At 47.7% G+C, this 23,152-nt stretch overlaps 2 protein-coding genes across 2 annotated transcripts in view; one reads left to right on the forward strand and one right to left on the reverse strand.

Moving 5' to 3' along the window:
• rnf185 (ring finger protein 185) overlaps positions 1 to 23,152 on the reverse strand; it is a 155,219-nt gene that overhangs the window by 50,341 nt on the left and 81,726 nt on the right. The gene's annotated exons all lie outside the window — the stretch shown is intronic.
• pik3ip1 (phosphoinositide-3-kinase interacting protein 1) overlaps positions 11,906 to 23,152 on the forward strand; it is a 56,111-nt gene continuing 44,864 nt past the window's right edge. The window contains exon 1 of the mRNA XM_060843855.1: positions 11,906 to 12,080. Within this exon, the coding sequence (XP_060699838.1) occupies positions 11,948 to 12,080 (133 nt within the window). The 5' untranslated portion in view covers positions 11,906 to 11,947. The remainder of the gene's footprint in view (positions 12,081 to 23,152) is intronic.

Consider the following 23,152-nt stretch of genomic DNA (forward strand, 5'->3'; position numbering starts at 1 on the left):
GCCGGAGGAAACATCACTGAAGCGCTTCACAGGAGGCTCCCAAGCACTGAGGATGTCACCTAGACAGGGGACGAAACGTTTGCAACACAAATTCCCAGCTCGGCGAACAGAACCACAACAACATTTGCTCCTTTTGCAAATTACCTTCTATCTGTGCTCCCTAATTCTCAATCAGACTAACCATTGAATAGTTGAGCGTGAATTTAAATACGTAGTGCAGGAAATATATGGATGGAAAAAAAAATTTATACAAATACATAAATTCTGAAGGTGAGACAGGACTTGAAAGGGTTTTTGCAATTTTACATCATTACAAGAATCTTGTAGTTGGGTACTAGTTCAATCAGCTTTGGCACTTCATCAATGATCTTCCCTGCATTATAATTTGAGTTGTCTGTTGATGACGACATCGTGTTCACTATAATTCAAAACAACATAGTTTCTGTAAACGATCCAAACCCATACATAGCAAGACGTGAACAACATCCAGACTAGGGCAGATAATGACAAATTACTTTTGCACCCCACAAGTGACAGGCAATGACTATCATCTATTCATAGAGATGTACAGCACGGAAACAGACCCTTTGGTCCAACTTGTCCATGCCGACCAGATATTCTAAATAAATCTAATGCCATTTGCCAACATTTTGTCCATATCCTCTAATCCCTTCCCTTCCTATTCATATACCCGTCCAGATGCCTTTTAAATGTTGTAATTGTACCAGCCTCCACCGCTTCCTCTGGCAGCTAATTCCATACACGTACCACCCTCTGTGTGAAAAAGTTGCCCCTTAGGTCCCCCTTTAAATCTTTCTAGTTTTGGACTCTCCGACCCCGGGGAAAAGACCTTGTCTATTTACCCTATCAATGCCCTTCATGATTTTAATAAACGTCTTTAAGAACACCCCTCAACCTCTGGTGCTCCAGGGAAAATAGCCCTAGCCGAATTCAACCTTTCCTTATAACCCAAACCCTCCAATCCTTGCAAATGTTTTCTGAATTCTTTCAAGTTTCACAACATCCTTCCCATGGCTAATCCACCTAGTAGGGAGACCAGGCTATCCCCCCTTGACATTGAGTGGGATTACAATTGCTGAATGCTCTGTTAGCAACATTGTGGTGATTAACATTCACCAGAAACTGAACTGGACCACTCATAAAAATACTGTGGCTACAAGACCAGGTCAGAGGTTAGGAAAACTACTGCTGCTGTCGCACAGGTTGAGAGACTTGGGGGTTTGACTCTGCCCTCAGGTGACACATTCTCCTCGTGTCTTTGTGGGTTTCCTCTAGGTACTCATTTCTCCCCCCATAGTCCAAAGATATGCAGATTAGGTGGATTGGAGATGTTAAATTGCCCATAGTGTCTGGGGATGTACACACTGGGTGGATTAGCCATGGGAAATGTAGAGTTAGGATAGGAGAGTTGGTTTGATCGGGATGCTCTTCAGATGGTCACGGTGGACTTGATGGGCCGAATGGCCTGCTTCCAAACTGTTGAGGTTCTATTTTATGCAAACTTTCTGTTGTGATCTGATACAATCCAATAATTTGCTGGACTATTTTAGAGGGGAATTAAGAGTTACTGACATTACGGCAGGTTTGATGTTATAAATAGGTCAAACGGGTTCAATCCAGCAGAATATTTTATCCAAAAGAGATTTTTTACAACAGTTTAGCTGTTTCAAGATTGTTGAAACGGAAACTAACTTTCTAGTTCAGATTTCAGGGCCTGATGGGATCTATCCCAGGATACTGAGGAAGGAAAGGAAGGAGAGTGCACAGTCCTTGACAGAGATCTTTGAATCCTCTTTAGCCAAAGATGGGGGTCCCAGAAGACTGCAGCATAGCCAGTGTTGTTCCTTTGTTCAAGAAGCACAACAGGGATAATCCAGGAAACCATATGCCGGTGAGTTTTATGCCAGTGTGGGGATTGGTTTAGCTCAGTTGATTGGTCAGTTGTGATACCAACAGTGTGCCCAATTCCCATCACTGGCTGAGATTACCATGAAGAATGCTCCTTCTCAACCTCTTCTCTTGCCTGAGGTCTGGTGGCCCTCAGGTTAAATCACCACCAGTCATCATCTGTCCAATGACAGAGTGACCATATGGCCGATAAATGGTCGATAAATGTCTTGGGTTCTGGTTTTACTCACATTTGGAAAGGAATGGACTTATTAGGAATACTCAGAATGTATTTGTGTGGGGGAGGTCTTGTCTCACAAATTTCATTGAGCGTTTTGACAAACTGATGAAGATGATTGATGCAGTTAGGGCACAGGCTGTTGTCTACATGGTCCTTACCAAACCATTTGACTGGCTCTGGTTGGTCTGGAAGATTAAGTCACATGGGATCTATAGAGAGTTGGCAAGCTGGATATAAAATTAGCTTGGTCATTGAAGACAGAGGGTAGTTGTGGAATGATGTTTGTCAGACTGAAGTTTGTAATCAGTGGTGTTCTGCAGGGATCGGTGCTGGGACCTCTGTTCTGGATTAGAGTGGTGCTGGAAGAGCACAGCCGTTCAGGCAGCATCCGAGGAGCAGGAAAATCAACATTTCAGGCAAAAGCCCTTCATCAGGAATACAGGCAGAGAGCCTGAAGGGTGGAGAGATAAATGAGAGGAGGATGGGGGTGGGGAGGAAGTAGCATAGAGTACAATAGGTGATTGGGGGAGGGGATGAAGGTGATAGGTCAGGGAGGAGGGTGGAGTGGGTAGGTGGAAAAGAAGATAGGCAGGTAGGACAAGTCATGGGGACAGTGCTGAGCTGGAAGTTTGGAACTGGGGTGAGGTGGGGAAGGGGAAATGAGGAAACTGCTGAAGTCCACATTGATGCCCTGGGGTTGAAGTGTTCCAAGGCGGAAGATGAGGCGTTCTTCCTGCAGGCGTCGGGTGGTGATGGAGCGGCGGTGAAGGAGGCCCAGGACCTCCATGTCCTCGGCAGAGTGGGAGGGGGGTGTTGAAATGTTGGGCCACAGGGCGGTGTGGTTGATTGGTGCGGGTTTCCCGGAGATGTTCCCTAAAGCACGCTGCTAGGAGGCACCCAGTCTCCCCAATATAGAGGAGACCGCATCGGGAGCAACGGATAAAATAAATGATATTGGTGGATGTGCAGGTAAAACTTTGATGGATGTGGAAGGCTCCTTTAGGGCCTTGGATAGAGGTGAGGGAGGAGGTGTGGGTGCAGGTTTTGCAATTCCTGCGGTGACAGGGGAAGGTGCCAGGACAGGAGGGTGGGTTGTAGGAGGGCTTGGAACTGACCAGGTAGTCACGGAGGGAACGGTCTATTCAGAAGTGGAAAGGGGTGGGGAGGGAAATATATCCCTGGTCCGTTTGGAGGTGGTGGAATTGTCAGCGGATGATTTGGTTTATGCGAAGGTTGGTAGGGTGGTAGGTGAGCACCAGGGGCGTTCTGTCCTTGTTATGGTTGGAGGGGTGGGGTCTGAGGGCGGAGGTGCAGGATGTGGACGAGGTGTGTTGGAGAGCATCTTTAACAATGTGGGAAGGGAAATTGTGGTCTCTAAAGAAGGAGGCCATCTGTTGTGTTTTGTGGTGGAACTGGTCCTCCTGGGAGCAGATAGGCGGAGGCAGAGGAATTGGGAATACGGGATGGCATTTTTGTAGGAGGTAGCGTGGGAAGAGGTGTAATCCAGGTAGCTGTGGGAGTTGGTGGATTTGTAAAATATGTCGGTGTCAAGTCGGTCGTCATTAATGGAGATGGAGAGGTCCAGGAAGGGGAGGGAGGTGTCAGAGATCATCCAGGTAAATTTAAGGTCAGGGTGGAATGTGTTGGTGAAGTTGATGAATTGCTCAATCTCCTCATGGGAGCACGAGGTGGCACCAATGCAGTCATCAATGTAGCGGAGGAAGAGGTGGGGAGTGGTGCCAGTCTAATTATGGAAGATGGACTGTTCTACGTAGCCAACAAAGAGACAGGCATAGCTGGGGCCCATACGGGTGCCCATGGCTACCCCTTTGGTTTGGAGGAAGTGGCAGGATTCGTAGGAGAAATTGTTAAGGGTGAGGATATCCATGGTCCAGTCCCTCTACACCTCCGTCCGCCATGACCAGGGCCTCCAAGCCCTCCGTTTCTTCCTCTCCCGACGTCCCCAACAGTACCCTTCCATTACACTCTCATTCGTTTGGCCGAACTGGTCCTCACCCTTAACAATTTCTCCTTTGAATCAGCAGGTAGTGAAGAAGGCTAATAGCATGCTGGCCTTCATAACAAGAAGGATTGAGTACAGAAACAAAGAGGTTCTTCTGCAGCTGTACAGGGCTCTGGTGAGACCACACCTGTAGTACTGTGTGCAGTTCTGGTCTCCAAATTTGAGGAAAGACATTCTAGCTATTGAGGGAGTGCAGTGTAGGTTCACGAGGTCAATTCCTGGAATGGCGGGACTACCTTACGCTGAAAGACTGGAGCGACTGGGCTTGTATACCCTTGAGTTTAGAAGACTGAGAGGGGATCTGATTGAGAGATATAAGATTATTAAAGGATTGGACACTCTGGAGGCAGGAAACATGTTTCCGCTGATGGGCGAGTGCCAAACCAGAGGACACAGCTTAAAAATACAGGGTAGACCATTTAGGACAGAGAAGAGGAGAAACTTCTTCACCCAGAGAGTGGTGGCTGTGTGGAATGCTCTGCCCCAGAGGGCAGTGGAGGCCCAGTCTCTGGATTCATTTAAGAAAGAGTTGGATAAGGCTCTCAAGGATAGTGGAATCAAGGGTTATGGAGATAAGGCAGGCACAGGATACTCCTGGCAGTCTCCCAGGCATCTGGAAACCCCTGTTGTCCTGCTGAAATGCCCCTTCTTGATTGCTTCTTGTCCTGTGGTATGACCAACTCTGGCTCAGAGACACAAGGCTTGGTCAACATCCCCCGGTTCCATCTGGGCTGGCTTGGTATTCCAAGGGACTTCCATCCGTTGGTGAGTTGTGGTGACCAGATGGTCTGCGTGTCTCCTTCAGATGAGTTCATCCCTAGTCTGTACTGTATATGACAATGTCTGATCCACCACCACTGCTGGGATCCAGGCCAACACAGTCTCTCCTCTTGGAATACCCTCGACCTTGAGGGTCCTGCCCTTCTTATCATCTGGCCTTGATTTCACTCTACCATCTCTCTGGTCTCTTCTGGTCATAGTATGTCAAACACAGTTCTCAGCTGGTGGTTGAAAGTCAAGGACACCAGTAAGCACTGGGTCGTCACATGTGGCATATTCCTGTACATGCTGAGGAACTAGGTGATTGATTGTTCTCATGAACTCTCCCCCCATGAGGCCTTTACAGCCTACTGCAAGGTTTGAACAAATCTCACTGCCTGGCTGTTTGACATCGGGTGATACAGAGCCGACCTCACATGGCTGACACTCTTCAAACTCTTACCCCACAAAATGTGGACCATTGTTGCTCACGACTTGTTTGGGGTTCCCAAACCTGTTAAGCATTTTATCGCTCCTGCTGATACCTACCATATGACTGTCACTTCAGGGCACTTAGAATGGGTATTACAACCACTATGACATTTATCCCTCGACCAGTTGTGCAGGAGTGCCAAAATAATTCCAGTTACTCATCTTTTAACACAAAGTGGCATTTCTGCACACTGGTCCCTTACTGTATTTTCACCAGTGCTTAAACCTTTAGTGGCACCACATGTTCTGTTAAGTCCATAGTGTAATCTTTGCCAGCTTCAATATTACTACCCTTAACTTCTCCCTTATACTGATTTGGCAATCAGGGCTACTGCTGTGCCCATATCCACTTGCATTTTTACACCTCTATTTTGGGAAGAACCCAGAAATGATCAAATTCACAGTACATTTAACCCAAACATCACTGGCTCTGGGCCTGAGCAGGGGCTTGCACCTTATCCTCAGATTCAGCTCCTTGAGACAGCTCTTCTCTTGGTTCAGTTGTATCCAGTGATTTTGAGCAATATGATCCATTCACTTACACCTGGGCTTTTCGATTTCAACACGTGACTTATTCAAGTCCAGGTCTCTCCTTGTTAGCAGATTCTGTTTGGATTGTTTTGTGTTGGAGGCCACAAACTAAACAGTTTTACAAGGCAGCTTGAAGCAACCCTCCAAATTCACAATGTCCCGCTAAACTCTTCAAGGTGGCTACAAATTGGGCGAAAGGGTCTCCTTCATGTTGTACCCATTTGTAAAGATTGAACGGCTAAAGATCAGCAGCATGTTTGCAAAATAATTTCCTAACGTTTTGCATAGCCCTTGAAATTCTCTGGTTGCAGCAGGCTCCTTAGAATCGCAAAGGTCTTGCTCCCAATTGGACTTAAGAAAATTGATACCATGATGTCCTCAGACACTTTGTTTGCCTTTGAGAATGAATTGAAGGATTCCAGTATAGAGGCCAATTTTCTGACTCTTCATCAAATAGATTCATTGCTGCAAAATAGCCTGCCAGTGTGTTTTCCTGCTGGCAGTAAGTGTTTTCATTTCCAGTAATCTAGTAGTTTAGTAGTCGTTCACAGTCCCAGTCCCCTTAGTGAACAGTCTCCATATCAGCTGCTCCCTCACTGGTTGAAGTAGTATATTGTTCTTCCCTGGTATCGCCCACAATCTGAGTTCTCACAACTGCTTCTCTTGAGGTTTCCTCCTTAATTCCACACCAAAGTTTCTGAGGTCCAGGTAATGTCTCCTCCACACAGAAAAAGGTTGCTTGCACACAGTGTGTTGGTCAAATCCAGTTTTCACCAGTTGTTAAGTTTGTAATTCACAGGGAACAGGAATTGTACACAAGGGAGACACAGGTCTCCTCTGAACAGGAACACTTAATTTTAGATGCTCATACTTGCACAGTGGGTACTAAACTGAGCACCAGGCTCAGCCCTTGTGGGTCATCCCACCAGTTCTCTTAAATGGGCAGCATTACTTGTATAACATCTGTATGAATGTTTTGGATGAAAATATGTGATCTGATTAGTAAGTTTGCAGATGACATGAAAATTGGTGGAGTTGTGGATAGTGAGGAGGGATATAGATCAAATGAAAAGTTGATCAAAGAAATGGCAGATGATACATTTTAGGAGGTTAAATGCACGATGAAAATATACAGCAAATGGCAGGACTCGTAGCACCATAGATATACAGTTTTGAGATATCTTGAGACCCAAGTCCATAGTTCCCCATAAGTGCCAACATAAGGTTGAGATAGAAGAAGGCGTATGCTTTTCTCACCAGAGTGAAAATGGCAAATATTAGTGATGATTGGAGGAGCTGGTGTTGGACTGGGGTGGACACAGTTAGAAATCACACAACACCAGGTTATAGTCCAATGGGTTTATTTGGAAGCACTAGCTTTTGGAGCACTGCTCCTTCATCTGGTTGCTATGGAGCAAGATCATAAGACATAGAATTAGTGGAATTAGTAGTAGAATAAGACACAAAATATGAGTGGGCATAGGTTTAAGGTGAGAGGGGAACAGTTTAAAGATGTGCCCGGCGGGTGGTGGTTGCCCTGAACACGCTATCAAGGGCATCTTGGATTGGCTGAGGGAGTCTTGCCTCTGATGAAACAAACAAATGTACAAGGGATACAGGTATCATCCAAGACATGACTATCAGAACCATTCTGACTTGATTACTTGCACACTCATACTTGCCACAGTGTAAACATTGACCATTCTCTGGTCAGCAGTACAGTGAAAATGCAACCCCAAAAGTTGTGCTAACCACTGCCTCAGTGTTAGCCACACCAAATTATGCAAAGCCATTCAAGGTGGCTATCAATCTGAGTGATGTGAGTGTTGGTGTTTCACTCTTACAAGAAAACAACAAGGAAATAGAAAGACCAATAGATGTTTTTCCAGAAAATGGAATAATTATCAGTGGAAATATTCCACAATTGAGAAAGAAACCTGGAGGTTGGTATTGGCATTATAACAATTCAACACTTATATTGTCAGTAATATGTCTGAGACAATTATACATACTGATCATAACCCACTAAAGTTTTGGAAAAATTTAAGGACAAAAATTCCAGACTGTTTAAATGGAGCTTATTATTGCAGCCATTCTATTTGAAAATTATACACGTGGCAGGATGAGAGAACATACTTGCCAATGCGCTTCGTGACTTTAATGATGAAGGAAGGAGGTGTTCAGGGGCGGGAATTGATTGAAATAGAAGGCAGTCGTGATTATTTACATGCTTCAAGTCAATGTAATGTATATGTATTCTATTGTACTACGAGAGTGAGACTAAGGGTCTTTAAAAATAAAGCCATCTTTATATATTGATTTTTTTTAAAAGGGAGGATATGTGACAATGCTGTGGCTTTAAGAGGTTATTTTGTCCTTTCTTTTGAAGAGGGGTTGTAAGGCAGAGGTACCAAGCAGTCTACCAAAACCCACCAGCATAAATGGCTTGTGAGGCCTTAGGATTTTTTAAAAGTTGGAACAATAGAGGCAGCCTGGGTGGGTGGGGCCCACTCTCACAGACCAGAATTTCTCTTATTTTCTTAGGTTTAGTTTTAAACAGTTGCTGTTGTGGACTTGAAGAGGTAAACACTATCTTTTCCCACTCTCAGTTATAGCTCAAGGCTGGGGTTTCTCTCTGCTGCTGGGTTACCTGGGATACAAATCTATTTCTCCAAATTTTCCTTTTTGCCAGGAGATATGTTTATGGGAGATTACGATATTGGAACAGTTAATTAGTAATAATCACTATTATCTATTATTTGGTTAGGTTTTCCAATAGTTAAGTTATTCTAAGTTCTTTTTTCTTTTGCTTGTATTTTAACTATATTCATACAGCACAGAAACAGAACCTTCAGTCCAACCAGTCCATGCTGAACATAATCCCAAACTAAACTGGTCTTACCTGCCTGCACCTGGCCTACATCCCTCTAATTCTTTCCTATTTATGTATCTATTCAAATGTCTTTTAAACTTTGTAATTGTACCTGCATCAATCACTTCCACACATGAGCTAACCTCCTCTCTTTTCAACTTAAACACGTGTCCCCTGGTCTTGAAATGACCCATCCTAAGGAAAGACAACTGTCATTAATTCTATCTATCCCTCTCTTTATTTTACAAACTTCTACAAGCTCGCCTCTCAAACTCCCACACTCCAGTGAATGAAGTCCCAGCCTCTCCAGCCTTTCTTTATAACACAATCCTTCCATACCCAGCAACATCCTGGTAAATCTCTTCTGAACCCTCTCCTGCTTAGTGATATCCTTCCTATAACTGGGTGAACAGAACTGGACACAGTACTCCAGAACAGGCCAATGTCCTGTACAACCTCAACATGACTTCCCGACTCCTATATTCAAAGGACTATTCGTGGGCGGCACGGTGGCACAGTGGTTAGCACTACTGCCTCACAGCGCCTGAGACCCGGGTTCAATTCCCGACTCAGGCGACTGACTGTGTGGAGTTTGCACGTTCTCCCCGTGTCTGCGTGGGTTTCCTCCGGGTGCTCCGGTTTCCTCCCACAGTCCAAAGATGTGCGGGTCAGGTAAATTGGCCATGCTAAATTGCCCGTAGTGTTAGGTAAGGGGTAAATGTAGGGGTATGGGTGGGTTGCGCTTCGGCGGGTCGGTGTGGACTTGTTGGGCCGAAGGGCCTGTTTCCACACTAAGTAATCTAAAAAAAGACTAAGCTATAAAGGCAAGCATGCAAATGCCCTTTTAAATCATCCTATTGTCTATATGTGATGCAAACTTCAAAGGACTATCTGCCTGCACCCCTACGTGTCTCTGTTCTGGAAGACTCCCTAAGGCCCTCCCATTAATTGCCCCTGTTTGTCACATTTATCCAGATTGGTCCAGGTTAATAACCACAATCAAGGATCTCATATTCAATGAGACCGACCTGACCCTTATTCCAAACATTACACTACCTTTGATGTGGAGGTGCTGGTGTTGGTTTGGGATGGACAAAGTCAGAAATCGCATGACACCAGGTTATAGTCCAACAGGCTAATTTGAAATCACAAGCTTTCAGAGTGAGCTTCTTCGTCAGGTGAAGTGAGAGGGAAGCACACAGAGAATTTATGGCCAGAGTGATCAAGGATGGAGTGATCAAAGGATCATACAAATGGTTTGAGTGGAATATCAAATAATAAGTCTCCGCAGGTGACTGAGGGTGTTAGATGGTGTAAGATGTCAAGAGCTGAATAAAAACTAAAGGATGACCTATAATCCAATTAAATGAGGCAGAGAGATAGGTGGTGCTGAAGACAGATCACATGACTGGGATAACATGGAACAAAAACAGAAGCTGCTGGAAGAGCCCAGCAGGTTCAGCAGCATCTGTGAAGAAAAACCAGAGGAATGGTCACTGGACCTAAATCAAAACTCTTGACATTCTTCACAGATGCTGCTAGACTCGCCGAGGTCTCACTGAAATCCTTGCTTCTGATTTATAGCACCAGCCATTGTTTCCATTTACATTTGACTGGAATAACATGATCGGTATAAGGTGTTGCTCGCCAAGGGTCTAACCAAAGTACAGGTGCCTCCTGCTATCCAAATCCTGGGAGGCGGTTTTGTGAGCCGGAATTGGCGTAAAGCCATTTATATGGGAAAAGGTATTGCATATTTTTGTAAAAGTGAAAATCCTCTTCAGGGATTAGCAAAAACAGGTCTTTCAGAAAAGTGAAGTTGCGTAAAGCTGATTGAAAAGTGGGGGATACCTGAAATCCAAAACTGTACAAAATAATGAAGGTAGAGCGAGCATTAGGATTGGTCACGGTGTTGGTGCCACAACAAGGCAGTGGGGAAGGTGTCACCTGGACTGACATGGGGAGGGCTCACGGGCTGAGGCTGTCTGCAGGGGGATGGAAGGTGGCCAATCCCCTGCTGCTGTGTATCTCGGAGGACGCTGACCTGAAGGTCGGAAGCTGGATGACCTTGACCGCTGAAGGGTCACCCAACTCCTGCCCGGGGATAGGGCGGGCGTTAGGACCCGAGGGCGGTGATGGTGGGACAGGTGTGAGTGTGCAGCTGAGAGGCGGGCGCTAGGCCCCGGGGGGCGGGGTTTGTGGGTGAGTGACGGTGTGGGGGCGGGGTTTGTGGGTGAGTGACGGTGTGGGGGCGGGGTTTGTGGGTGACTGACGGTGTGGGGGGGCGGGGTTTGTGGGTGAGTGATGGTGTGGGGGGCGTGGTTTGTGGGTGAGTGACGGTGTGGGGGCGGGCACTAAGCCCCGGGGGGCGGGGTTTGTGGGTGAGTGACGGTGTGGGGGGCGGGCGCTAGGCCCCGGGGGGCGGGGTTTGTGGGTGAGTGACGGTGTGGGGGGCGGGGTTTGTGGGTGAGAGACGGTGTGGGGGCGGGCACTAGGCCCCGGGGGGCGGGGTTTGTGGTTGAGTGACGGTGTGGGGGCGGGCGCTAGGCCCCGGGGGGCGGGGTTTGTGGGAGAGTGATGGTGTGGGGGCGGGGTTTGTGGGAGAGTGATGGTGTGGGGGCGGGGTTTGTGGGTGAGTGACGGGGTGGGGGGCGGGCGCTAGGCCCCGGGGGGCGGGGTTTGTGGGTGAGTGACGGTGTGGGGGGCGGGCGCTAGGCCCCGGGGGGCGGGGTTTGTGGGTGAGTGATGGTGTGGGGGGCGGGGTTTGTGGGTGAGAGACGGTGTGGGGGCGGGCACTAGGCCCCGGGGGGCGGGGTTTGTGGCTGAGTGACGGTGTGGGGGCGGGCGCTAGGCCCCGGGGGGCGGGGTTTGTGGGAGAGTGATGGTGTGGGGGCGGGGTTTGTGGGAGAGTGATGGTGTGGGGGCGGGGTTTGTGGGTGAGTGATTGTGTGGGGGCGGGCGCTAGGCCCGGGGGGCGGGGTTTGTGGGTGAGTGACGGGGTGGGGGGCGGGCGCTAGGCCCCGGGGGCGGGGTTTGTGGGTGAGTGACGGTGTGGGGGGCGGGCGCTAGGCCCCGGGGGGCGGGGTTTGTCAGGGAGTGAGGTTGTTTACCAAAGTGGAACATGGAGCAGGGAGAAAGTGGGAGCGCGGCTGCAGGCCCGGGCCAAGGGGCCAGGCTCCTGTCGTCTCTCAGGGTGGTTTTCTTGATGGTTTTCCTGCAGCTGATGACAGAGACTGAAGCGGGCCAGAGGACAGGTAAATACCTGGGGGTGGGGTTGTTATGGAGGGGGGAGGGGAGGGAGAGGGAGAGGGTGGGGGTGGGGGTGAGGGGGAGGGGGTGGGGGTGAGGGGGAGGGGGTGGGGGTGAGGGTGAGGGGGTGGGGGTCTATGGGGAGAGTGGATGTAAATGTGGGGAATGTGTGTGTTGGGGTAATGTTGCTGTGGGTGGGGGTGTTTGCACTGCAGAGTTGTGGGGGGGGATTGTGGGGAGTCAGTGTGAGGGGGGGTTTGTGGGGAGTCAGTGTGAGGGGGGGGATTGTGGGGAGTCAGTGTGGGGGGGGGATTGTGGGGAGTCAGTGTGAGGGGGGGTTTGTGGGGAGTCAGTGTAGGGGGGGGTTTGTGGGGAGTCAGTGTGGGGGGGGATTGTGGGGAGTCAGTGTGGGGGGGGATTGTGGGGAGTCAGTGTGAGGGGGGGGTTTGTGGGGAGTCAGTGTGAGGGGGGGGTTTGTGGGGAGTCAGTGTGAGGGGGGGGTTTGTGGGGAGTCAGTGTGAGGGGGGGTTTGTGGGGAGTCAGTGTGAGGGGGGGTTTGTGGGGAGTCAGTGTGGGGGGGGGTTTGTGGGGAGTCAGTGTGGGGGGGGGATTGTGGGGAGTCAGTGTGAGGGGGGGTTTGTGGGGAGTCAGTGTGAGGGGGGTTTGTGGGGAGTCAGTGTAGGGGGGGGTTTGTGGGGAGTCAGTGTGGGGGGGGGATTGTGGGGAGTCAGTGTGGGGGGGGGATTGTGGGGAGTCAGTGTGGGGGGGGGATTGTGGGGAGTCAGTGTGAGGGGGGGTTTGTGGGGAGTCAGTGTGAGGGGGGGTTTGTGGGGAGTCAGTGTAGGGGGGGTTTGTGGGGAGTCAGTGTAGGGGGGGGTTTGTGGGGAGTCAGTGTGGGGGGGGATTGTGGGGAGTCAGTGTGGGGGGGGTTTGTGGGGAGTCAGTGTGAGGGGGGGGTTTGTGGGGAGTCAGTGTGAGGGGGGGGTTTGTGGGGAGTCAGTGTGAGGGGGGGTTTGTGGGGAGTCAGTGTGAGGGGGGGTTGTGGGGAGTCAGTGTGAGGGGGGGTTTGTGGGGAGTCAGTGTGAGGGGGGGTTTGTGGGGAGTCAGTGTGAGGGGGGGTTTGTGGGGAGTCAGTGTGAGGGGGGGTTTGTGGGGAGTCAGTGTGAGGGGGGGTTTGTGGGGAGTCAGTGTGAGGGGGGGTTTGTGGGGAGTCAGTGTGGGGGGGGATTGTGGGGAGTCAGTGTGGGGGGGGGGATTGTGGGGAGTCAGTGTGGGGGGGTTTGTTTGAGCTGTGTAATTATAAAGCTATGATACCACCTTTGCTGCTGTTGATAGACATATTTGCGTTGGGTCACCAAGTGCCCATCAGCAATCTTTAACTGCAAATAATTACTTGTTTTTTTGAAGTACTGGGAATGGTTTTAGTTAATTTGAAATGTTCTTCATTCATTTGTAATAGAAGGCTGGTTCAACTCAGGGCATAGTTCAGACTTTATATCCAATCAGGCTTTGTCAGTCAATGACCTTGCTCACCATGTTGCTATTGCAGTGGCCACAATGTGTTACTCAGGGCACCCTTTCCAGCTGTGTTTGTAAATCCCTGCCTTATTAAGTGATGCCACTAGATCCTTAAAACTTTCAACATCCATTGCCTTCATTGCTCAGACCTTTGAGAACTGAGGAAGAGTCACTGGACCTGAAATGTTAAATTTGCTTTCTATTCACAAATGCTGCTAGACTTGCTCAGCTTTTCCAGCAATTTCTGTCTTTGTTTCTGATTTACAGCATCCAGTTTTTTCAGTTCTTTTATTTGTAGAAGTTTGGGTGTCATGTTGAGGTTGTACAGGACATTGGTGAGAGATTTTCTGGACTACTGTGTCCTGTTCTGATTGCTCAGTTATATGAATGATATTAAGCTGCAGAGGGTTCAGAAGGCATTTATTAAGATGTTGGGAATGGAAGGTTTGAGTTATAAGAGGAGGCTGAGACTTGTGTCACTGAAGCATAGGAGTTTAAGGAGTGAACTTAGAGGTTTATAAAATCATGAGGATTATAGATAAGGTGAATGGCAGGTGTCTTTTCCCTAGAGTGGGGGATTTCAAGACTTGGGGACATTTTTAAGACAAGAGAGGAAAGAGTTTTAAAAATATACATGAAGGGAATTTTTTTTAATGTAATGGTTTGTGTGTGGAATGAACTTCCAGAGGTTGTGGATTGCAGATGCAGTTACAATGTTCCAAAGACAGTTGGAAAGTACATGAGTAAGAAATGTTTCTAGGAATATGGGCCAAGCACAGTGGGAATAATTTAGTTTGAGATTATGGTTGGCATGGACTGGTTGGGCTGAAGGGTCTGTATTTGTGCTGTGAGACTGACTGTATGACTCTGAAAATGTGTTGCTGGAAAAGCGCAGCAGGTCAGGCAGCATCCAAGGAGCAGGAGAGTCAACGTTTCAGGCATCAGCCCTTCTTCAGGAATGAGGAAAGTGTGTCCAGCAGGCTAAGATAAAAGTTAGGGAGGAGGGACTTGAGGGATGGGTGTTGGAAATGCGATAGGTGGAAGGAGGTAAAGGTGAGGGTGATAGACCAGAATGGGGGTGAGGGTGGAGAGGTCAGGAAGAAGATTGCAGGTTAGGAAGGCGGTGCTGAGTTCAAGGGATTTGACTGAGACAAGGTGGGAGGAGGGGAAATGAAATTGGAGAAATCTAGGTTCATCCCTTGTGGTTGGAGGGTTCCTAGGCGGAAAATGAGGTGCTCTTCCTCCAGCCGTCATGTTGCTATGGTCTGGTGATGGAGGAATCCAAGGACCTGCATGTCCTTGTTGGAGTGGGAGGGGGAGTTGAAGTGTTGAGCCACAGGGTGGTTGGGTTGGTTGGTCCGGGTGTCCCAGAGGTGTTCCCTGAAACGTTCCACAAGTAGGCAGCCTGTCTCCCCAATATAGAGGAGGCCACATCGGGTGCAGCAGATGCAGTAAATGATGTGTGTGGAGGTGCAGGTGAATTTGTTGCGGACATGGAAGGATCCCTTGGGACCTTGGAGGGAAGTAAGGGGGGAGGTGTGGGCGCAAGTTTTGCATTTCTTGCGGTTTCAGGGGAAGGTGCTGGGAGTGGAGGTTGGGTTGGTGGGGGGTGTGGACCTGACGAAGAAGTCACAGAGGGAGTGGTCTTTTCAGAACACTGATAAGGGAGGGGAGGGAAATATATCTCTGGTGGTGGGATCCGTTTGGAGGTGGCGGAAATGATGACATGATACGATATATGTGGAGGTTGGTGGGGTGGTAGGTGAGGACCAGTGGGGTTCTGTCCTGGTGGTGATTGGAGGGGCGTGGCTCAAGGGTGGAGGAGCGGGAAGTGGAGGAGATGCAGTGGAGGGCATCGTCGATCACGTCTGGGGGGAAATTGCGGTCTTTGAAGAAGGAGGCCATTTGGGTTGTACGATATTGGAACTGGCCCTCCTGGGAGCAGATGCGGCAGAGACGAAGGAATTGGGAGTATGGGATGGTGTTTTTACAGGGGCAGGGTGGGAGGAGGTGTAGTCCAGGTAGCTGTGGGAGTCGGTCGGTTTGTAGTAAATGTCCGTGTTGATTCGGTCGCCTGAGATAGAAATGGAAAGGTCTAGGAAGGGGAGAGAGGAGTCTGAGACGCTGTCCCACCAACGTTCGGGATACCACCCATGCCCTCCACCTCCTCCATGATTTTTGCTTCCCCGGTCCCCAACGCCTTATCTTCGCCATGGACGCCCAGTCCCTGTACACCTCCATCCCCCATCACAAAGGACTCAAAGCCCTCCGCTTCTTCCTTTCCCGCTGTACCAGTACCTTCCACTGACACCCTCCTTCGACTGACTGAACTGGTCCTCACCCTGAACAACTTCTCTTTCCAATCCTCCCACTTCCTCCAAACTAAAGGAGTGGCCATAGGCACCCGCATGGGCCCCAGCTATGCCTGCCTCTTCGTAGGATATGTGGAACAGTCCATCTTCCGCAGCTACACTGGCACCATCCCCCACCTTTTCCTCTGCTACATCGATGACTGTATCGGTGCTGCCTCATGCTCCCACGAGGAGGTTGAACAGTTCATCCACTTGACCAACACCTTTCACCCCGACCTCAAATTTACCTGGACCTCTCAGACTCCTCCCTCCCCTTCCTAGACCTTTCCATTTCTATCTCGGGCGACCGAATCAACACGGACATTTACTACAAACCGACCGACTCCCACAGCTACCTAGACTACACTTCCTCCCACCCTGCTCCCTGTAAAAACACCATCCCATACTCCCAATTCCTTCATCTCTGCCGCATCTGCTCCCAGGAGGACCAGTTCCAATATCGTACAACCCAAATAGTCTCCTTCTTCAAAGACCGCAATTTCCCCCCAGATGTGATCATCAATGCCCTCCACCGCATCTCCTCCACTTCCCGCTCCTCCGCTCTTGAGCCCCGCCCCTCCAATCACCACCAGGACAGAACCCCACAGGTTCTCACCTACCACCCCACCAACCTCCACATACATCGTATCATCCACCGTCATTTCCGCCACCTACAAACGGACCCCACCACCAGGGATATATTTCCCTCCCCTCCCCTATCAGCGTTCCGGAAAGACCACTCTCTCCGTGACTCCCTCATCAGGTCCACACCCCTCACCAACTCAACCTCCACTCCTGGCACCTTCCCCTGCAACCGCAAGAAATGCAAAACTTGCGCCCACACCTCCCCCCTTACTTCCCTCCAAGGCCCCCAAGGGACCATATCCATATCTACCACAAATTCACCTGCACCTCCACATACATCATTTACTGCATCTGCTGCACCCGATGTGGCCTCCTCTATATTGGGGAGACAGGCCGCCTACTTGCGAAATGTTTCAGGGAACACCTCTGGGATACCCGGACCAACCAACCCAACCACCCCGTGGCTCAACACTTTAACTCCCCCTCCCACTCCACCAAGGACATGCAGGTCGTTGGACTCCTCTATCGCCAGACCATAGCAACACGACGGCTGGAGGAAGAGCGCCTCATCTTCCACCTAGGAACCCTCCAAACACAAGGGATGAACCTAGATTTCTCCAGTTTCCTCATTTCCCCTCCCCCCACCTTGTCTCAGTCAAATCCCTCGAACTCAGCACCGCCTTCCTAACCTGCAATCTTCTTCCTGACCTCTCTGCCCCAACCTCCACTCTGGCCTATCACCCTCACCTTGACCTCCTTCCATCTATCACATTTCCAACGCCCCTCCCCCAAGTCCCTCCTCCCTACCTTTTACCTTAGCCTGCTGGACACACTTTCCTCATTCCTGAAGAAGGACTCAGCCCAAAACGTCGACTCTCCTGCTCCTTGGATGCTGCCTGACCTGCTGCGCTTTTCCAGCAACACATTTCAGCTCTGATCTCCAGCATCTGCAGTCCTCACTTTCTCCTGACTGTATGACTCACCGGGATTTCTCTAGGAGTTGGAGAAATCTGCTCCACCCTGGTATATCAGGTGGTTGTTTACTTGCTGAGCAGGTGGGTTTGTTTTCAGATGTTTCGTCACCATGCTAGGTACCATCATCAGTGAGCCTCCACTGAAGCACTGGTGTTCTGTCTCACTTGCTATTTGTGTGTCTTGGTCTATTGTGGTGGATGATATCATTTCCGGCTCTGTTTCTAAGAAGTTATTAAATGGGTAAAAATCTATATGTTAATGAAGTTCCAGTTTGAATGCCAAGCCTCTAGGAATTTCTGCGGGTGTCTTTGTCCCTGGGATAGATTCATTGTCCCAGTCGAAATGGTGTCCCTCTTCGTCTGTGTGTCAGGATACAAGTGATACTTGGTCATGTCTTTTGGTAGCTAGTTGGTGCTCATGTGTCCTGGTGGCTAGTTTCCAGCCAATTTGTCAAATGTAATGTTTGTTGCAGTCCTTGCAGGGTATTATGTCCATTACATTTATTGTGCTGGTTATGGGTATGGGGTCCTTTTAAATTCATCAGTAGTTGTTCTAGTGTGGTGGTTAGTTTGTGGGCTATGATGCATAGGGCTGGAGCAGTCTGTTAGTCATCTCTGAAATGTCTTTGATGTATAGTAGGGTGACTAGAATGTGGCCACGTTGTGTCTTCCTGTTTAGGTTTATTGCACAAGAATCGGCTTATTGGGTAACCGTTGTTCCTGAATACGTTGTACAGGTGTTTCTTCTCGGTTTCTCAGCTTCTCTTAGTTCCTGAGTGCTGCAGCATGTTGTGGCCTGTTTGAATAGTGTCCTGATTTTGCACTGTTTGTGGATGTTGGGATGGTTGCTTCTCTAGTTGAGAATCTGGTCAGTGTGTGTGACTTGCTAGCAGTTGTCCATTGGCATTTTGTTCTAACATGACATGCAAGCAGAGGAGTCGGTTGTTGTTCTGTTCCTCTCCTGGGGCAGCATGGTGGCTCAGTGGTTAGCACTGCTGCCTCACAGCACCAGAGTTCCAGGTTCAATTCCAGCCTCTGGCGACTGTCTGTCTGTGTGGAGTTTGCACGTTCTTCCTGTGTCTGCGTGGGTTTCCTCCCACAGTCCAAAGATGCGCAGGTCAGGTGAATTGGCCATGCTAAATTGCCCATAGTGTTAGGTACATTAGTCAGCAGGTTACTCTTCGGAGGGTGGATGTGGACTTATGTCGAAGGGCCTGTTTCCACACAGTAGGTAATTTAATCTAATCGAAAAAACTTTATATCATTGAGCATGTTGTTTATGTGTTTGTGGGTTTCTTCTATTTTGTTGTATTTTTTGATGGCAAATCCACATTGTGGACCCAAAGCTTGGACTGGATGGTGGGAAGGGCTGTTTGTTTTAACCTCTGCCTAACTGCTTCTGCTGGAAGTCCTGATTATTGGTGATCCCATCGGGGTCCTGTTGATTTGTTTGCATATCTTGTTGTTAAAGGTGAAGTGGGTTGTGAGGCACAGGTCCAGGAGTTTGACACGTAAGTAGCAAGTGGGACAGAACCCCAGCACATCACTGGAGGCTCACGGATGATGTTACCTAGCAGGGTGATGAAATGTCTGATAAGTAAACCCACCAGCTCAATGAGCAAACTGACAACCTGATCCATAATCTGAGCTACGAATCTTCTCCAAGATCTCAAATCCTGGTATGTTTCCAGAAGGGAATCTTAGAGTAATTAGCACCAGTGAGGGTGAGCTTTGGGCCCCTGGGAGACAGTTTCCACAGCAGCTGCTGAGCCACATTTGCTATATGACTGAGAAAATAGCAGCTCTTCTGTGTTTCACCATTTGGCTTTCTGAATGATAACAGGAGGAATAAGGAAGGATTATTCATGGTGAAAGTTAGAACCTGAGAAATTCGGCCCTAAAGCTAAATTCCTGGGACATAATATAGATTGTGGCAGGATGCAAGTGTAAATTGTTGATGTATTCTTGGAATCTGAATCACATGACCAGTGAAGAAGGAAGATGACGTACAAATGACCAGGCTTGGTCAAAGTGGAGAGAGGGTTTTTAAAAAAAGAGAATGGAAGGTTTCCTGAAGAACATAAACGTGCAGGGCTTTGGCTTTGGATTGTTCTGCAGGGGCAGTATGGCCTGGGTGGACCTCATGGCCTCTTTCTGCGCTGTAAATGACTGAATTTTGCGAATGATGAGCTCAGACATGCAAACTGATGAGCATCATGGCGATCAGCAAAATGCTGCATAACATCTTCGCAGACCAACAAGATGACTATTTAATAATTGCACTGGTATAGTCAGTTCATGCAAATAATTGGTAGTTGGTAGGCATAGACACTATCAATTAGCACTTGGATGATATGTCAATTTGCTGCCATTTCTGTGTAACAATTGTTTGATCGGAATATTTAAATGCAGGGAAGCAAGGCTTTTGAAAATATAATTTATCAGACTATCTGAGATAGAGTATAATTAAGATTTGATAGGTTTTAACAGAGGGATGTTAAAGAGAATGGACAGACTCTGGCACGGTAATAGATTGTGATGGTAATATCATTCTGACCAAAGATGGCAAGCAAATTGTTCAAGAGTCATAGAATACAAGGCCAGTTGGTCCATCACATCCATTCCTGATGAAGGACTTTCATCTGAAATGTCGATTTTTCAGCTCCTCTGATACTGCCTGACCTGCTGTGCTTTTCCAGCACCACTCCAATCTTGACTCTAATCTCCAGCATTTGCAGTACCCACTTCTGCCATCACATCCATTGCCAACTCTCCCTCACTATATTCTATAATTTAGTTGATTTTTTTCTCCTGCATCCATCTAGCTTCCTCATAGCCATTTATGCCACTGCAGTCACTGGCCTCTGCTGACACCTCCATCTGGGAAGTGAGGTCCAAGAAATTTCTTTTTGCACAGTGAATGGTATAATACTTCTCACTCCATGCACACACATGCTCACACACACTAACGTCAATGTGCTAGAATGCAATTGACAAACTGGGGACACTGTTTCTAAAACGTGAACTTTTAAAACGAGTGTTAGCTGCGTTACAGTTAGATCACCAATACTTTAAGCACTGTTTCGAAAGCACAATTTTTCAATAATGTGGGGTTGCACAAGAATTGCAACTATTGCGTTATAGAAGAGCTACCTGTATCCTTTAGTTCAACCAATAGCTTAAAGGAACAGGTTTCTTTGTCTGCCTTTCCAATGCACATCTTGCATTTCTATTAATTTTTACCACAATCCTCTTTGCCCTAAGTTGAACAACTCCAGTATCTCTAACTTAATATTGGGGTCAAAACTGCTCATCCCTGGAAATCTTCTTTGCTCCCTGTCAAAGACTCTCCCATTCTTGGTAAAATGTGGTAAAGCAGAATTGGGCACAATTGGGGCCTAACCAGAGTTTTCTAATTTCCCTGCTGTTGTATTTAGGAAGCTTAAAGTCCCTTCTCTTTTACAATTACTATCAAAGTGACTTGCTACCTTCAAACATGAATGCTATGCACCCTACAGCCCATTTTTGAACAGTTGTTAAATTTCTATTTTCTCTCACTATTCCAAGACTTTTCTAAATTTAAATTCCATCTGGTGCTTGTCTGTCCATTCTACTGCCCATCCCTGTCCAACAGCAATAATTTTGCATCTCGTTCACACTCCTCCAGGTTTGGTATCATAAACAAATTTAGAAATTTTATTTTCTATTGCAAACTCCAATGTGTATCAAAAACCAGTTTTCCAAGATCTGATCTTTGGGAAATACTGTCGCCCTGCCTCCCATCTGAAAACCATGAAACACCATTTTCTGCCTTTAGAGTAAGTTTTACTACCAAACAAAATTGTTAACTGGCTTTCAGAAATGAAAAGTTGCCATTAGTTACAGAGTGGATCTTTTAAATTATTTTCTGACTGACGCTTTCCACAAAGCTGGGGTGGGGTATGGTTCAGAGAGCCTGGAAAATTTCTGTGAGTAACAAAGCTGACTCGGGGGAGTCACCATCCCAGTTCACATCAGGGTGATGTTCCTGGCCACTTGTGTCGGGATCGGTGGATCAGGGATGGTGGGGAACAGTTGATCCCACACCAGGTTCAATGCAGTGTGGAGGTGATTTTGGGGAGAGGTTCAACTGATTTTTCTTTTATTATTTGTTCACAAAAAGGGACGTCACTGGCAAGACTAGCAGTTCTTGCCCATTCTTAATGAGCCTTGAGAAGGTGATGGTGAGCCATCTCCTTGAACTGCTGCAGTCCATGTGGTCTAGGGGCAGCCACAGTCCTGTTAGAAGTGGTGTTCCAGGACTTCGACTCATTGACAGTGCAGTAAGGCAGATAGATTTCCAAGTTAGGATGGAGTGTGACTTGGAGGAGAAATTTCAAGTTGTGATGTTCCCTTGTACATGGAGTTCTTGGCCTTCTAAGTGAGAGTGGTTATGGGTTTGGAAGGTTCTGTTGAAGGAGTCTTGGTGAGTTACTTCAGTGCGTCTTGTCGATAGTACACATTGCTGCCACCGTGTGTTAGTGGTGGAGAATGTGAATCTTGAAGGTGGGAGATGGGGTGACAGTCAAGTGGACTGTTTTGACCTGGATGGTGTTGAACTTCAAGGGTTGGAGCAACAGTCATCAATAAATTGGGGAATGTTCTCTTACACTGTTGACGTTTGTCTTGAAGATAGTGATCAGGAGGTGAGTTGCTATGCACAGACTTACCACCCTCTGATCTGATCTTGTAACCAATACTTTTTATATGGTTATCCAGTCCAGTTTCTGGTCAGTTGTCATAATAACGATTATACCATTCAATATCATGGAGAGATCATTCGAATCCTTATTCGAGATGGTAAATGTATGGAATAAAAGTTACTTGTCAATTATGGAGTCATACGCTGTAGAAAAGGCTTTTTAGCCCAACTCATCTTGTCTCATTGTCTTTTAAATATTGTCATTGTCCCTGCCTCTACCACTTCCTCTGGCAAGCTCATTCTTTATTCAGACCACCCTCTGTGGTGCCTAGAGCAGGGCAACCAGAATGATATGCAGTATTCCAGATTTGGCCTTACCAAGGTCTTGTATGCTTCACTAGCTTTCATCTCAATAATGGAAATACAGGTGAAAGTCCAATCAAGGAAAGTAAACAAGAGAACCAATTGCAATACGAAAATGTCACATGCCTATACATAGGTAATATGTATCACCTTACAATTTTGAATAGAATGCAATATAATATAACTTAAAAGCATAAGCATGCTGCACACTTTGTAACGTGTGTGATAGGAATAAAAAGTTTGGAAGGGAGCAGCAACTTCATTTTCGTTTTATTTTCACCATTTCTTTAGTGCTTTCGGCGTTACTCAGCTTCTTAGCTGGCTCTCCCTCCTAATGGATCATATTTTAGAAAAATTAAGATCTCTTGTAAAGATCTGTGCAGAATCCACCAGCTCATGTGGTTTAATGTCCATAGGAAGGCCACTGACAAAAAGCATACCGCTCCCCTCTTCACTGTTGTTTACTACTTCACTTTGCATGCTCATGACTGGGGAGCTGATTGAATCCGTTGGATCAGGTTAAAGAGGGGCAGGCAGTGGTCCAAAAGTGTGCTTTACCTGTGAATGGAGAAACTCTAGAGACGAAAGTATCTGTGCATTTCCTC

This window comes from Hemiscyllium ocellatum, chromosome 24 (assembly GCF_020745735.1).
Source record: "Hemiscyllium ocellatum isolate sHemOce1 chromosome 24, sHemOce1.pat.X.cur, whole genome shotgun sequence".
Lineage (NCBI taxonomy): Eukaryota > Metazoa > Chordata > Chondrichthyes > Orectolobiformes > Hemiscylliidae > Hemiscyllium > Hemiscyllium ocellatum.